The 17,489-nt window shown below is 45.3% G+C and overlaps 1 protein-coding gene and 1 long non-coding RNA gene across 6 annotated transcripts in view; one reads left to right on the forward strand and one right to left on the reverse strand.

The window, feature by feature from the left end:
• LOC144369359 (uncharacterized) overlaps positions 1 to 12,509 on the reverse strand; it is a 30,513-nt gene extending 18,004 nt beyond the window's left edge. The window contains exons 1-3 of one of the 4 annotated variants that reach the window (XR_013428944.1): positions 11,381 to 12,509; positions 10,231 to 10,442; positions 4,176 to 7,591 (exon numbers count right to left, since the gene is read on the reverse strand). This is a non-coding gene — a long non-coding RNA (uncharacterized LOC144369359). Of the gene's footprint in view, positions 1 to 4,175; positions 7,592 to 10,230; positions 10,447 to 11,380 lie in introns of all 4 variants that reach the window. The other 3 variants (XR_013428941.1, XR_013428942.1, XR_013428943.1) reach the window with 3 other exon arrangements.
• Positions 12,510 to 16,625: 4,116 nt separating this feature from the next.
• Positions 16,626 to 17,489, forward strand: part of Spred2 (sprouty related EVH1 domain containing 2) — a 117,100-nt gene continuing 116,236 nt past the window's right edge. The window contains exons 1-2 of one of the 2 annotated variants that reach the window (XM_040271566.2): positions 16,626 to 17,050; positions 17,289 to 17,412. In XM_040271566.2, the coding sequence (XP_040127500.1) occupies positions 17,387 to 17,412 (26 nt within the window). In that variant the 5' untranslated portion in view covers positions 16,626 to 17,050; positions 17,289 to 17,386. The remainder of the gene's footprint in view (positions 17,051 to 17,288; positions 17,413 to 17,489) is intronic. The other variant, XM_078029108.1, reaches the window with a different exon arrangement.

Raw genomic sequence — 17,489 nt, forward strand, 5'->3', positions numbered from 1 at the left:
CTTAAGTACACTTTTTGGAGAGGGCGGTGGGCTTTGCATACATCAGAACAAATCATCATGAGGCACGGGGAAATTGAACAACAACTCTGAGATGAGATGTGATTGGCAAATTCATTGGCGGGAACAGCTCGGGCAGGGGTGATTGGTCATTTCTAAGGGGGGGGTACACATTCAAACTGATTGGTTCAGGCCCTGTGACAAACTGCACAGGGCCCTAGGCTAAATGGCCAGTAGGGCGTTGTTTTAACTATCTCAGGAATCTGGGTGTAACAGAGGATCTCAATAATACCTAATCTTTTACACTTTAATTCAAGCCTTCCATCTTAGAAACTTTACCCTTTCAATCTTAATCCTAATGTGACTTTTTTTTCCTCTTTTTGGTACTAGAGATTGAACTCAGGGGTGCTCTACCACTGAGCTACATCTCCAGACCTTTAGATATTTTATTTTGAGACAGACACTCAATAAATTGCTGAGGCAGGCCTTGAACTTGTGATCTTCCCCTGGCATCTGACTCAGATCCAGCTACTCATGGGACCCCATCTCCCTGACCACACATCCCCAAGTCCCAAGCTGTGTCAGTAAAATTCCTTTTTTTTTTTTTCTTTTTGGTACTGGGAATTGAACCACGGGCTCTTAATCACTGAGCTACACCCCCAGGTTTTTACTTTTTTATTTTTATTTTTTTAATATTTATTTTTTAGTTGTAGTTGGACACAATACCTTTATTTATTCATTTTTATGTGGTGCTGAGGATCAAACCCAAGCCCGTACTTGCTAGGTGAGCGCTCTACTACCAAGCCACAACCCCAGCCCTACTTTTTTTTTTTTTTTTTTTTTTTTGAAGCAGGGTCTCACTGTTTTAGGGACTCAATAAATTACTGGGGCTGGCTTTGAACTCCAGATCCTCCTGCCTCAGCCTTCCAATTTGCTGGGTGTGCGTGACTGCCCTCCACTCGGTGATAAGTTCTTCACCAAAACACTCTTAGTGCAATTGGGAACAAAAGCCACTCTCCCTGTGGCAGAAAGCTGTGAGGTCCAAGCTGTCGACAGCCATGTTTCCTGCCGTGTGGAGGAGGCCAGTCTATGGTGAGGAAGAAGGAAGTTGACACAGAGTAGGAGAAAAGATGGGCCACAGGGTCCTGAAGGCTTTCAGGTACCTTGTTGCAGATGTCCCTAAGGTCCAGCTTTGTCCTCAGCCTACCGGTAGGTTGGCATTTCAAACTGTCTTTTGGAATCCTGCTTTCAATTTTGTTTTTAATGAAATGTCCTCTTCTTTCAACCTTGCTTTCCTTATTTTGTAGATCTTCTTAAATTCCCCCATAGTGTGATTCTAATCAGTGTGAAATAAGAATTTCAATGGAGACTGAAAGGGTAAAGTTTCTAAGCTGGAAAGCTTGAATGTAAAAGATCAGGTATTATTAAGTTCTTCTGTTACACCCAGATTCCTGAGATAGTTAAAACAACGCCCTACTGGCCATTTAGCCTAGGGCCCTGTGCAGTTTGTCACAGGGCCTGAACCAATCAGTTTGAATGTGTAACCCGCTTAGGAATGACCAATCACCCCTGCCCGAGCTGTTCCCGCCAATGAATTTGCCAATCACATCTCAGAGTTGTTGTTCAATTTCCCCTCGCCTCATGCTGATTTGTTCTGATGTATGCAAAGCCCACCGCCCTCTCCAGAAAGTGTACTTAAGCTCTGCTTGATCTTTGCTCTGGGCTCCGGGCTGCTCTCCCTTCTTGAGTGAGCACGGGGCCCCAGCGCGCTGGAATGGATCCCCAATAAATCCCCTTTTGCCAATTGCATGGAGTAAGTCTCTTGTGTGGTCTCTCCCTCCGACGCTCCGCCGGACCCCCCCTTACAGAGACAACAGTGAAAATCTCCCTATTGGGAATAAGCCTGAAGTAGTGGTGCCTGTCTGAAATTCCAGCAACTTGTAAGGCTGAGGCAGGAAGATGGCAATTTGGAGGCCAGCCTCAGCAACTCAGCAAGGCCCTAAGCAACTTATAAAAAGGACTGGGGATATAGCTCAGTGGTTAAGTGGGTTAAGTGTCCCTTATCCCTGGTACCAAAAAACTTTTAAGAGTATATAAGCATGCTGTAGGTATAGCTAGCTCAGTGGTATAGGGCTTTCCTAGAATGCATAAGGCCCGGTGTTCAATCCCCAGTACCATGAACAAACAAAAAACTGTATAAGCATATTTTTTTTGTTCCTTCTGTATAAACATTTTCTGAAGACTGTATGTACTAGATTCTGATAAATATGTGGGTATAGACCTTAATTTGATCATTCTTTTCTCTACTACTTTTAGAAATATATGATTTAATTGGTGAAGAAAGCTAATTAAGCAAATAGGTTCAATATTTATTATAGATGCTAAGGTAGAAATTTAGATGGGTTACATGGGGGCACCAAGAATAAAATAATTACGTAAAACTATTTCTCCATTTTTCAAGAGTTTTATACGTATGTGACATTAAATAAATCAAAAAAATAGTATCAATTCATACTTTCTCAAAAACGTGCAAAAGACATTTAAGATTTTGGATGAGTGCATATTTTCACTGGGTTGTTTGCTTTTTTTTTTTTTTTTTTGGGGGGGGGAGAGAATTTATTTATTTATTTTAATTTTTTTTTTTTTTTCCCCAGCGGACACAACATCTCTTCTCTGTTTGTACGTGGTGCTGAGGATGGAACCGGGCCGCACGCATGCCAGGCGAGAGTGCGCTACCACTTGAGCCACATCCCCAGCCTCTGCTTTTTTGTTTTGTGGTACTAGGGATTGAACTCAGGGCTTCCTGAATGCTAGGCAAGCATTCTTCCACTCTGCTACGTCCCCAGCTCTTCCACTGAGGATTTTTTTTTGCGGGGGGAGTAAGATGGGGGTTTACTGGGAGTTGGACCCAGGGTGTTTTTCCACTGACCTATATCTTTATCCATCTTTGTTTTTTTATTTTGAGATGGGGGTCTTGCTAAATTGCTAAGGGCCTCACTAAGTTGCTGAGACTGGCCTTGAAATTACAATCCTCCAGCTTTAGCCCCCCAAGTTGCTGTGATCATGGGTGCACCACAGTGCCCAGCTCCACTGAGTTTTTTAACAGGGCTTCAGAAGGGAATGCTTAGGGCTCCGCATGGTGACATATGTGTGTAATTCCAGCAGCTCAGGAGGTTGAGGCAGGAGAATTGTGAGTTCAAAGCCAGCTTCAGCAACTTAGCAAGGCCCTAAAAAACTTAGTGAGATCCTGTCTCTACATAAAATACAAAAAAGGGATGAGAATGTGGCTCTGTAGTTAAGTGCCCCTGAGTTCAATCCCTGGTACCAAAAAAAAAAAAAAAGGTTTAATATGATCCATGTCATAATATATGCTATATTTTATTAAAAATGCATATCTAAATAGAAAAATCTATAAAGGTACATACATAAAATATTATCAGGGTTATATCTGGGTGGTAGGATTACTGGGATATTATTTTCTTCTCTATACTTTTTTTTTAGGGGTTGTTGGGGATTTAAAAAGAAAGAAACCCATCTACTCCTAAACCAAGACTTTGCTGAGAAGGGGATACCATTATCATGATTGCCCCAGATCAGCAGTGTCTAGTAGAAATTAACCCATGCAAGCCATATGCATATCAGAATCAGTTTTGGAAAGCTAAAAGCACATCTTCATTTCTCCTTCATGAATGAATTACAACCTTGGCCGGCAACATTGCCTCCCACTGGCATAACTGCAAGTGCAGGCCAAGGGTGTCGCCAGCGCCACAGCAACAAAGGAACCTTGGTTCTAGAATCTGGACTTGGAGCTCCTGAGTGATGGTTCCCGGATATGACCCTTACTCTGTGTGGTCTGAATTGAGTCACTTTGCTTATCTAGGCCCATTTCCTCATTTTAAAACAGGTAGTTCCTTAATATCCTTTTGAACTTTAGTACTCTCTACCACTTTACATTACTGTTGTAATGGGACCTGCCCAGCCTGTTATCTGACACTAGTAAGCCCAAAGACATTGGGCAGGGTCAATGAGAAGTCATTCAGGACAATTTCTCTGATGTCATGGAGCAAAATGCACATTTGTTTATTTTATTTAGCAGTACTAGGGATTAAACTCAGGGGTGCTCTACCACTGAGCTACATCCCGAGTCCTTTTCATTTTATTTTTAGAAAGGGTCTCACCAAGTTGCTGAGGATGGCCAGAAATTGGGGTTCTTCCTGTCTCAGCCTCTGCAGACATTGGGATTATAGGCATGTGCCACAGTACCTGGAAAAATGCACTTTTAGAGAGAGGAAAAAGAAAAATTGAGCATGTGGTTTGCCATTCATTTACTCAGTATTACAGAGTGCTCACTGTATGCCAGAGTGACAGAACTGAAGAAGGGAGGAGAGGATATGGTATCTGTACTGCCCTCAGTGATAGAAACCAGTTGGAAGAAAATATAGATAAGCAGATAAGCAATTACTAAAAGGTCTGCAGAGGGCTAAGATAAAGGAAGGAGAGGGTATAGCACCTAGCCCAGCTGAGGGGAAGTGATACTCAAATGAGAACAGAAGGAACAGTACTTGTTTCTGTCTTCTGATGCTATGGAAAGTGACCTACAGGGCATCTCATGTTCAACTTTATCTGCTTTTCTAGTCTGATTCATTGTTTTTCTATTCCTTTCTCCAATGCACTTACCCAGTTTTCTGTACAACCTGGAATCTGGTGGAAGGACCAGGGTCCTCAGTAACATTGCATCCATTTGCATCCACTGGTAAACTCAAGTTTTGCATCAGTAAACTGCCACCTCCACCATCTCCAGCACCTCTACCACCACCACTCCCAACTCCACTGTGCTACCATTAGAAAAGCATACTGAGACTTATTTTAACTAATCGGCAAACTGTCTAAAATCCAAGTTGATATAATGAACAAATTAAGGGATGATTATTTGCTTTCCAAATTATTCAATCTAGAGCAACTTTAAATAATTAGACTTCCCCAGTGTTTTTTAGAATGTGCTTTGGTTTACAAACATTTTAATTGCCCAGATCTCTTTGGGAACATATGTACTTCAAGAAGTCAGGCATATCAGAGACAGGATTTTCATGCTGAGAGAAGTGCAAGCATAACAAGTTCATAAGGCCTCCTTCTTTATTCATTGAACTAATCGAGCGTTTTGTAGCATTTACACATCTGAACATTAAGCAGCTTAGTTGGCCGTAAATCAGTAATTATGAAGGTAGAAGATTACTGCATCAGGACCACTCATATAAAAATAGTATGCCTATGTAAATATATAGGTATCATATTTTTATCATATATTCATCTTTTATAATGTATATGTTTTTATAAATATGTAGTATATTTATGTGTTTTCTTTTTTTAAAATTTTTTAATTTTTTTTTTTTTTTTTTTTTTTAGTTTTTGGCGGACACAACATGTTTGTTTGTATGTAGTGCTGAGGATCGAACCCGGGCCACACACATGCCAGGCGAGCGAGCTACCGCTTGAGCCACATCCCCAGTCCTTATGAGTTTTCATTAGTACACTATTTTACAAATGTCCAGTAGATTGTGAAATTTAGGTTAGGGATTGAAGTATACTATAAAAATGACTACAAATTCTTCTCATCTTTTTTTTTTTTTTTAATGCAGTGCTGAGGATCGAACCCAGTGCCTAACACATTCTAGGCGAGCACTCTGCCACTGAGCCACAACCCCAGCCCCTAACCATTGCATTAAAAAAAATCTTATTAGTTCTAATCAGTTATACATGATTTTTTTTTTTTTGGTAGTACTGAGGACTAAACCCAGGGCCTCATATATGCTAGGCAAGTGGTCTATCACTAAGCTGTATCCATTGACCTTTCTATTTTTTTTATTTTGAGACATGGTTTCACTAAATTACCCAGGTTGGACTCAAACTTGTGGTCCTCTTGACTCAGCCTCCCCAAGTAGCTGATATTGTAGGTGTGCATCATCACCACACTGGCTAAATTCCTTTCATCTTGTATGCATATCATTTGCAATATGACTTTACATGCTTTTCACGGAGGAGGAGAGTCTATTTTTTACTCCTTGACTCTGATTCTGGATTGGTCATGTGACTTTCTTAGGTATGAGTTCAGGGTTGCCAAGATGACAAGAGTCCGGATATAAGAAAGGTGCTGCTGGAGGACAAGAGGAGGAGAGGAGTCATGTCCCTGTTTAGGATGAATCCCATTACAGTAACAACACCCGCCACGGAGGACTTATCACCATGACAAACTCCTAACACAGGTTAGGCATCTTTAAATGACTAATGGGGGTAAAGTGGGCAGTGTTCTAGGTTTCCTAAAGTACCTGATGGGGGTGAGGATTAGACATATTCAAATCAGGTATTATAAGGTAACCAATGGGAGCAAGTGGGGTAAGGTCTTCAATTTGGTCAGTATAGGGAAGAGAATGCCTTACAGCTCAGTGTATAAGACGCTGATTTCCAGACATTAGGGTCTTGAGCCTCTCTCTTGCTTGGCTCATTCTACTCTACCTAACAGAGTGTTATTCTCACCTTCAATAAATCTGTATTTTGCCTGTTGCTTGTGTGTGTCATGCTCAATTCTTTGTTCAGGGACAGCATGGACCTGAGGCCAAACTGGACACTCTGACTATAACAACTTCTTTGGCTAATAGGATATTAACAAATAGATGCAAGCAGAGACTTAAAAAAAAAAAAAAGCATACATATTGGGGGTTTGACTTCTTGATAACCTGGTAACCCTGCCATACCACCATGTGATTCCACTTGAGTTGGCTTGCTAGAAGATAACAGGTCATGTAGAGCAGAGATGAGCTAGCCCAGCTCAAGCCATACTAGATCAATCAGCTTGACAATCATCACATCTGCCAATGAGGCCATCCCCATTTGGTCCCAGCTGAACCTGTCCAGGTCACAAAATCACAACAAACTGACATACCAAAGACTCATAAGGAAGAGTAAAATATTTGTCCTCTTTTTTTGTTTTGTTTTGTTTTGGTACTGGGGATTGGACCCCTAGCCTCATGCCTGTTAGACAAGCACCCTTCCACTGAGCTATACTCTCAGCCCAAGCTGGCCTTTTGGGATTCTCCCGTCTTAATCTCTGAGTAGCTGGGATTATACACTCGTGCCACTACCCCTGGCAAATGTTTGTCATTTTAAGCCATAATATTTACTGTAATGGTTTGCTATAGCAAAAGTGAACTGATACAAGGAACATATTTTATTTTCCTTTTTTAATCTTTATCCATTCCAAAAAAGACATTTGGTTTGGGCTGGGAATATAGCTCAGTTGTGTGAGGTCAGGGTTCAATTCCCAGTACCATCAACCCACCAAAAAAAAAAAAAAAAGATATTTGGTTTAGTGCACCCACAGTTGCCACAAACATATGGTCTATCACTTCTTCCAATACTAAAAGCTCTGATTCTCTTATATTATTAAGCTCAGCTGTTGCTTTTATGGAATAAAGGAGATAGAGAGTAAAGGTAAAAACCAGACATGATATAAAGAGTGAAAGGAATACTCAGGCGGCTGAGGCAGGAAGGATCGGATCACAAGTTCAAGGCCAGCCTGGGTGACACAGTGAGACCAAGTCTAAAAAAAACAAAAAAGTAACAGAGTTGGAGATGTAACTTAAGATGAAGATGGCAGGATACTCTGACTAAAATGATAAACCATTGCAACCCATAAACTGTTGATTAACTCCAAAGAAAAAATTTGTTCTATTAAATCAGAATCTTTGTGAAACTCCCTGGCACTGACCCCAGATGGCCCCCGTGTTAAATTGCAAACCCACATTCTAAAATTCCCTTTCTATTAGATTCTTTAGTTTCCTCAATCTTTCTTGCTATTCAAGGTATGTTTTTCTATTTTGGTAGGTAAAAATTTTTTGTCTATAAGTGACAGAAGCCTGAGTCAAACTAGCTCAAGGAAAAAAAAAAAAGAAAGAAAAAAAAGAATGTAGCCAGGAGTGATGGCCCACACCTGTAATCCCAGTGGCCTAGGAGGCTGTGGCAGGAGTTCAAAGCCAGCCTCAGGAACTTCAAATCAAGGCCCTAAGCGACTTATCCAGACCCTGTCTCAAAACAAAATATAAAAACAAGGGCTTGGGATGCACCACACCGCCCCCCCAAGAAAATGGATGTATTAGATTTTGCATCTTTTTTTGGTACTGAAGATTGAATCTAGGGGTATTCTACCACTGAGCTACATCCTCCCCAGTCCTTTTTTTCCTTAATTTGATACCAGAGATTGAACTCATGGTTGCTTAATCCCTAAGCTACATCCCTAGCCTTTTCTATTTTGAGACTAAGTTGCTTAGGGCCTAATTAAGTTGCTGAGGCTGGCTTTGAACCTGCAATCCTCCTGCCTCAGCCTCCGGAATTACTGGGTTTACAGATGTGCACTACCACACCTATCCTTATTTTTTGAGATAGGGTCTCACCAAGTTGCTAAGGCAGACCTTAGATTTGATATGCTCCAGTCTAGAATAGCTAGGATTATAAGCATGGGCCACTGCATCTGGCTTATATTTTGCATTTTATTCTAAGGCAGACCTTAGATTTGATATGCTCCAGTCTAGAATAGCTAGGATTATAAGCATGGGCCACTGCATCTGGCTTATATTTTGCATTTTATTTTATTATTTTTTTTTAAAGAGAGAGAGAGAGAATGAATTTTAATATTCATTTTTCAGTTATCGGCGGACACAACATCTTTGTATGTGGTGCTGAGGATTGAACCGGGCCGCATGCATGCCAGGTGAGCGCACTACCGCTTGAACCACATCCCCAGCCCTATATTTTGCATTTTAAAAGTCCAGATCATCCCTAAACTTCCAACCCAATTGAATCCAGCTGCTATAATCATGGCCCCAGGGGACAGTGTCCCCATCTCCATATCTGAGTTCTGCTTTCTTTGGTCTTGGCCCATCTGTATCCCTCAATCCCTGACCTATTTTCTGGATCTCAGATTTGAGTAGTAGCAATTGCCTGTTGTGTGTCTCCATCTTGAGTGTCCAAGCCCTCCTCCTCACCAATTGCCCTAATCATGTTAAAGGCACCAGGAGGCACCGAATTTTCTAAGTCAGAAACTTGGAAATTATCCCAGACCTCTTCATTAGTCCTAATATCTAATAGATCAAAAGGCCAAGTCATTTCTACCCCATTTGTGTCTTTGGAATTGGTTATCTCTCTCCATGGCCACTGCCACTGTGCTTTGTCATATACTGTTATTCCTGTCATGGAAGAAGAAAATTTCTTCCTAACTAATCTTTTGCTTGGCTCCAAAAAAATATACCTGAAGTAATCAATTTATTAAAAGTGTAACATTTGAATCTAGCATTTCCTGCATAAAAAATTTGATTGTGTGACTTGCAATGTTCTACAAATTTGGGATACAAGCATGATCCCGTTTGGGGATTTTTCCAGCTGATCACTTGAATGCCCAGCTCCCCATGTGACAGATAGTCTACTATTTTAGGTGGGTTTCCTTAGAAACAGCCTGAGCTGGGATAAGCATTAGTTGTTATTTAGGAACTTCACTGTTGCCTATCACTGGGCTGTGATTAGGCCCATTCTAAGGCACACTGCCTGGTCTGGCCACTTAATACAGTATTTTGAGGAAGGAGATTGAAATTGATGTCTTTCCTCCCAAGAGGCCCAGGGCTCCTCATGCAAATTGTTTAACCCAGTGACAAGCTCTATCTACCTGGGGTCTCAGAGTGAGGCTTGATCCAGTTACAAAACTTTCTTTCATGCCAGGGGTCAAAAACTCAAATGCCTCTAGGAGCCTGAAGCTGGAGCAGCAGCTACTTAGCAACAAACGGTTACTACCAAGCAGGAATTTGGCACTCATAGTTGCCAGATCTTTCATTTCTCCCCCCAATCAGGAGGAACCACAAATCTTGAGTTTTATATAAAATATTCTAGTTTTAAACTGTCAGTTTTTTTTTTTTTTAAAGCAGTCAAAACCAAACTTGTCTAGGGCCTTATCTGGTTTATGAGCTGTCAGTTTTTGAATTTGATTTGATTCCCTAATCCCAGAACAATGGATGCCCACTTGCCCTATATTTGCATAACTATAGAGGCCACAGCACGGATCTGTGACTGAATAAAGATCAGCTGTGAACCTACTACAAAAGGTTCACGACTTCAAAAAAAAACCTAACCTCCTTTAGTGTGGGCTGTCTGGCCTTCCAGACCCAGCTCTTTGCCTTCTCCCCTTTCTGTTACCTCTTTCCTCTAGTTCCTAATACCAGCTCACATCTCAGGGCTTTTGTGTTCACTGGGCTCTTTGTCCTGGAGACCCCTCTTCCAGTTATCCATGGGCACTCCAGCCATAATGCCATCCTTCAAGATTTGGTCAGGCCTTGTGTGGTCTTGCACACCTGTAATCCCAGCTACCGGAGTCTGAGGCAGAAGGTTCCAGGCAACAAGTTCCAGGCCTACCTTAAAATAAAAATAAATTTAAAAAAAATTAAAAGGGCTGGACATGTAGCTCAGTGCCCTGGGTTCAATCTCCAGTACAGTCTTCCTGCAACTTCTGCTGTCTCTTTTGTTTACCCCAATTTTTAGTTACTCTACTGTCCTCTTGTGTTCTTCACATGCTTGTGACCCCACCTGACACAGTCCCTACAGGCCAGAAACCTCAAACTTCCTTCACCTTGGTATCTCCCTGGCCTTATAGAGTACCTAGCACCTTAAATGGAAATTGGAGGACTGGGTACCCAATATAAAAAATAATGATCTTGACCATTGCATTTCACAGGATGCAAATCCATTAAAAAATAAATTTTAAAAAAACTTGACAACCTGAAATGAAGTTGCAGTTTGGTGTTTAGCAGGAGAAAAACCCTCCGCATACTTTAATTTTTAAATTGATCACGTGTGAAAGAAAGAGTACGTTTTAAAATTCAAGCTTTGACGTAACAGAGGCTTCTGATAAAGAGTTCTAGAACTAGCATGGCTACAGTGACTCTCACTGGCTTTTGAGAATCTCAAGGGCCCCAGGGTTCTCTTAAAAATCAGCGGAGGACGGGGCTGGGGTTTGCAGTCCCAAGGGGTGGGCAGGAGTGGTGGTGGGTAGGAAGCAGCTCCTCCAGATGAAATAGCACTTTTTACAGGAGCAGTGGCCTGCGGCAGGAGGGAGAGCAGCCACGGAGGAAAGACCCTTTTGCATAATCCATTCTTAAATTGACTGAGGCTTGTACAGTTGTAAACTGAAACTCCACAGGCAAAACTCCGAGTGGTTACATTTTCTTAAAAAGAATGTTTCCTTCCCAGCCCTGTCAATTATTTCTTACTTTCTGTCCCCACCCCAAAGCGCGCGCATACACCCAACTTTTGGTGGGGCCGCTGCGTCAACATTGAGCCTCTCTCCTACCTGAAGCAGAGACCTCAGGACGCGGCAGGGCTTGCGTTTCATTCATAATACATGAACTCAGGGGAGGAGGGAGGCGGGGGCTGGGGCCTTTCATCTCAGCTATTTTAAATCCCGGCCTTGCAGCCGAAAGGGAAAATGACCTGGGAGTGAACGGCACCGGGGATGAAGCATTGCACGATAACGGTACGACCGAGCGCGTCAGCAGCCCGCCCGCTGGCTATTTATACCGCGCAGATTATGCAATCGAGCTCCAGCCATTCATACCCAACAGGGACGCCTCGCGCCCCGCGGTGGCGGGTGGGGGAGGGCACATTCCCGGGTGCCGGGTCAGTTTCTAAGTTTGCATCATCCCCTTCATTACCAGAGTAGCTTGGGTTTCCACTGCTGCCAGCGGGAAACCGTCTTGGGGGAGACAGCTGGGCTACAAACTCACTTGGCACACACTGGCACACACGACTGCCTATTTAAACCTAACAATAAAGGCAGCAGAGCGCCCGAGGCGCGGCCAGGCAGAGCGCAGGGCTGGGTCGGGGCAGACCGGAAGGAACTGATAAACCAAGCGCTAATGACACCCCTCCCTCCCGCGTCGGAAGTGTCCTCGCAGCGCCGGTCATTGAGAAATACCGAAGGGGCAGTGTGGGGGTGAGGCGAGGACAGGCCCCGGTGCAGCTGCGCGCGCCTCGCAGGGCCGGGAGCTGGGTGCAGCGGCGGCGGGCGGCTGCTGCTGGCAGAAGGGCACCCGTCGCAGGCTCCGCGGCGTCCGGCCCGAATCGCCCCCTCCCCTCCCCTGGGGGTAGCGCGAGTGGTTTATCAGATCCCACCCCAACTCCCTGGCTGGGGACACCTACACACCCAGCTCTGCCCGACCCCGGCGGGCGAGAAGGGGAGAAGGACACGAACGAGAAAGCGGGACTGCACGGGAAGCTAAAATGTCCGCTTCTCCCAGCGCCCGTGCGGGCCGGGAGGGGGCGGGGGCCGCGGCCCGCTTCCGAGAGCCACAGGACCTGCGGGGCTACTGAGCATGCCCGTCCCGCCGCCGCCGAGGGTTGCTCCGGCTCCGAGCTCCGGGCTTTCTCGGCCGCCCGCGGGAAGGACGCTCCAGAGGGTGCTTCCCCCGCCCGGCACTCGGACTTGCGAGGCCGGTAGGTGGGGTCCTGCTGGGGGCTCCGCTGGGTTTGCGTTGAAGTTGTGAGCCGTTCCATAGCACTTTTGGAGCTTTACCGTCTTACTCTGAGTCCACCCTCTGGATTAGATCGTGTGCAGAGCTGCCTGCTCCCTGTTTTGCAGGATGTAGGGAGGGAGAAAGAGGGATACGGGTCCTTAACTCGTTTCATCGGTGTCTTTTAAAAGTCTTAATCTGTGCTGTTCCCTTTTCCCAGTTACGATCCAGTGGAATGGACTTTGTCAAAACTCTGATATTCAATTCAATAAACGTATCCGAGTTAATTCATCCAGTATCCTCATATATTCTCTGAAGATGCAGAAATCAGACTGGCCTCAACCACAGTTAACAACTGATGGGCAGGACTAAGCCGCGATCTGCTAGCATGGTTTCTATCAAAAGACCCCTCTAAGTGACAGCAAAGCAGAAAAGAACAAGAAGGCTTACTTTCTTTATTAGTTACTAGGGATTGAACCTAGAAATGCTTAAATCACTGAGCTACACCCCCAGCCCTTTTTATTTTTTGAGAAAGGGCTTCACTAAACTTTTTTGAACCTCCAATCCTGCCTCAACCTGGTGTGCTCCACTGCGCCCAGCTGTAAGACTTTATTTATTATTATTTATTTTGGTACTGGGGATTGAACCCAGGGGCTCTTAACCACTGAGCCAAGTCCTCAGCCCTTTTATTTTTTTTAGAAACAGGGTCTCTCTGGGTTGCTAAGTGCCTTGCTTAATTGCCGAGGCCGGTTTGAAACTCTGGATTCTCCTGTCTCAGCCTCCTGAGTCGCTGGGATTACAGGTGTGGACCACAACACCTGGCTTTGTAAGGCTTTATTTCAGGGAACAAAAAGAGGCTGGGGTCTAAAACGATGAGAGAGCACTTTGCCTAGCAAGTGCAAGATTTTGGGTTCCATCCCTGCTGGGGGGAAATAAAGGGAATAAGAAGGACAAAGAATCAACTGAAGAGCAGGAAAAGTTGTCAAGAATTTTTTTTTTTTTCTGTACCAGGAATTGAACCCAGGGACACTTAACAACTGAGCCACATCACATCCCCAGCACTTTCTTATATTTATTTATTTAAAAATATTTATTTTTTAGTTGTAGTTGAACACAATACCTTTATTTTACTTATTTATTTTTATGTGGTGCTGAGGATTGAACCCAGGGCCTTGCCAGTGCTAGGCGATTACTCTATGCTGAGCCACAACCTCAGCCCCTCTTATGTTTATTTAGAGACAGGGTCTTACTGAGTTGCTTAGGGCCTTGCTAAATTGCTGAGGATTGCTTTGTACCTGTGATCCTCCTGTCTCAGCTTCCTGAGCCACTGGTATTACAGGTGTGTGCCACCGTATCTGGCAAAGGAATCTCTTATCTACAGTACCTTAACTGTATAGCCCATTTCATCTTCCAGCAACCCTACCTTGGGGATATTATTCTGACACAAAAGACACTGAACCCAAGGCCAAAAAGAATCTAAGCACCTTCCCAAGATGCTCCAGATTGAGTCTGGCACCAGGAGATCTCAGTAGGGACTTAGTGACTCCTGGACTTCAGAATGATTTTTTTCCATTATCCTCCTGGCTGCCTGGCCCTTGGGCTGTACCAGTCCTTCACTAGTTACAGCAGCTGGCTGAGTGAGTGGGGGTAAAACCCATCCAAGCTGCTCACAGAGCTTGCCAACCTGTGGAAACTAATAATCACCACAACTGCCATGGTGTTGTACTGTGTACTCTGAAACTAGAGGGTGGAGCCAGAGAGATGCCCATTTGGGTGGGTAATTTTGGTGTGAGTAAATGCTGTGTTCCTAGAAGTTCAGGAATGACTGAGAGTAGGATCTCTTTCAACATACCCAGGGAGAAGAGCATCAAAAGGGAAAGGTGAGAACTGGGTAGTTATAGAATTTAGAGGATACTAAGATCTTGCCTTTGTACAGGTCGTGCTTTCTCTTTGACTTTTTTTTTTTTTTTTTTGGTGGAGGGGAATTAAACCCAGGGGTGCTCTCTAATGCTGAGCTACATCCTCAGTCCTTTTTATTGAGACAGAGCTCACTAACTTTTCCAGGTTGACCTCAAACTTGGCGATCCTCCTGCCTTAGTCTCCCAAGTAGTTGGTATTACAGGTAAGCACCACCAGGAGCCATGGCTTAAGATTCTTGATGGCCTGAAAAACTGAGAAAAACACTGTTGGCTTTGTTATCCTTGTGAAACTGAAGACTTGATAAAAGCCTCACTTAGGGTCTCAGGTGGGCCAGCCTCAGTCTTTGTACACAAAGATCATGGATGTGATAAGCAGGAAGTCTAGGGTAAGCCAGCAGTTTCTCCTGACTCAAGGTGAAATTTACTATCTTTAGAGCACATATGGCTTTTCATATGTGTATACCTTTTAGGTATTCCATATTTGAAGCACATGCTTATCTTCTAGTTTAATAGTTACTGTTTTGCTAAAATCTCTGTGGATTGTCTTATGGCACATTCACAAGTACAGAAAATTCTGCTATGCTGTGGAGCAGCAAGGGACAGGGAGTAGGTCTCTTGCTCCCTGGCAAGATCCCAGAAATACTCAATAATTATGAAATGTGTGGGATCCAGTGCAAAGTGAAAATGCAGAGTCCTCTTGTTAAAAAATTATAAAGGAGTCCAGGCACAGTACACAACTGTTATTCCAGCAACCCAGGAGGCTGAGGAGGAAAAATCACAAGTCTGAGAGACCAGCCTCAGGAACTTGGGCCCCATCTCAAAAAAAAAAAAAAAAAAAAAGTATGGGGCTGTAATTCAGTGCTAGAGCACCCCTGAGTTCACTCCCCAGTACCAAAAAAAAAAAAAAAAAAAAAACCCAACAACAAAAAACCCAAACAAACATACACACTTTTTTTTTTTAATGTTACTGGGGATGGAACCCAGGACCCCATGCAAGCTACCGCTGAACTACATCCTCATCCTTATTTTGTATTTTATTTAGAGACAAGGTCTCACTGAGTTGCTTAGGCCTCATTGTTGCTGAGGCTGGCTTTGAACTCACAATCCTCCTATCTCAGCCTCCCCAGCCACTGGAATTACAGGCCTGGCCACCACGCCCAGCTTTTATTTTTATCTTGAATTAGAGTCTCCCTTAGTTGCTATGGCTGGCCTTGAACTTGCCTGCCTTCTGCCTCAGCCTCCAGAGCAGCTGTGATCACAGGCGTGGGCCACTGCATCCTGGTTTATAAAGGATTTCAAGATTGCAACAATAGAGCATGAAACTAAGCACAGATCCCCTACAACTACACCAGCTGCATACCCAGGACGCTTAGTCCTGGACGTTGCCCGGAAGCTTTTTAGAGCCTGGGCCCACCCAGAAAACCTCCAGCAGGTACCAAGCCAAGACAGGAAAAATAAAACTGGGGGTGTGGTGGGATGAGGTGGGGAGTTGATGAGCTCCTCACCTCTCTGTGCCAAAGTCCATAGGGCTGGCAACCTCTGGCTGGGTAACTGGTCTTCAAGGGCCTGAAACAAAATCCATCCTTCATCAGCAGAAAGATTCGCTAGATAGGTTCAGAAATATATTTGGGATTACCTTTTAACTCTATCATTTCTACAAAAACGCAAACGTTTCTGGGGCATTTGGGGGGCTTATCCTTTATTTTTCTATGTACAAATAACGACTCCTTTAAAATGCCCGCTCATCTATCAAGACAAAAAAAAATTAATAGACTCGCGTGAGATAGAAAAGCCTCTGCCATCAGAACCTTGGCAAAGTCTTAACTCCCTCTCTTCCCACTCTTTCTGTTTGGGTTGGGGTGGCGAGGCCAGCCGCTGCCACCTGCGCCGTCCCCGCCCTCCCGGTGGGGGTAGTGGTTCCTCCGAGCACGACCACCCCTCCAGCTGCTTAACTCCATTCCCTCCCTTGAGCTTTCCCATCTTCACCCCCAGGCGCCCCCCCCTCCCCACCGCCACCCTCGATTTTCAGTCCTAGGGTTTGGAAAGAAGGAAGGGACAAAACGGGAGCCAGATGTGTTCGAGTCCCCAGCTCCCGCCTCCTTCATCCTCTTGGGCTTCCTAAAACCCGGAGTCTTAATCGAGGAGGATTCGGAGTCAGATAGACGCGGCGCAAACAACTCCGCTCCGCGGCTCCTTGGGGACTGGAAGCCAGGAGGGAGGGGGAAAGGAAGCTGGGCATGCTCAGTAGGCGGGACAAAGTTTTTTTTTTCTCTCCCTCTCTCTCTCTCTTTTTTTTTTTTTCGGTCGCAAGTAGGAAGCTTTTTGCACTCCACCACCTCTGGCCGCTGGGAAGACGTCATCGCTTCCGCCCTACTTCCTCCTCCTGTTGGCGGCGGTGAGAATCCAATATGGAGTAAATCGGTGGAGTCGAGAGATGGGGCTCGGACGGGGCGCCCTGCACCGCCTCTCAGGCGCACCTCCCCCGGCCGCCGACCGCTCCCCGGAACCGTGATTGGCCCGGCCCCCCGGGGGCGACCCCGTACCCAGCCCCCACCCGCCGCTGGACCTTTCCTGCTGCAAGCAGTCCCCGAGGCGCGCTTGTTTTTCTTCTGCTCTTCCCCACCGCGGTCCCCTGCCCAAATCTCGCCCTCCGCCCGCTCAGAGTCCCCGACCTCCGCCCGCCTAGCCCCGCGGCGCTGCGGCGCTCACTCCCCCGGCCGCTGGCTGGTGCGCCCCTTCCCCAAACCTCACCCCGCGCTCGGGTCGCCCTGCTTCCCCTTCTGCCTCCAGCGCCCCCTTCATCTCTAGCCGCCCCCCCTCCCCAAATCAGGCGATCTCCGGAGATGTGAAGAAGGGGGGGTGAGCGGACAGGAAGATGAAGGGAGCAAAGCTGCCCGCCGCGGGACAGGCGTCTAGGTGAACAAGAAAATGACCGAAGAAACACACCCGGACGAGTAAGTTTGGTCGTGGGGTGGGAGGAGGGTGCCCCACGGGACGGCATGGGGGCCGGGGCTGAGGACGCCGGCGGGGA

Source organism: Ictidomys tridecemlineatus, chromosome 12 (assembly GCF_052094955.1).
Source record: "Ictidomys tridecemlineatus isolate mIctTri1 chromosome 12, mIctTri1.hap1, whole genome shotgun sequence".
NCBI lineage: Eukaryota > Metazoa > Chordata > Mammalia > Rodentia > Sciuridae > Ictidomys > Ictidomys tridecemlineatus.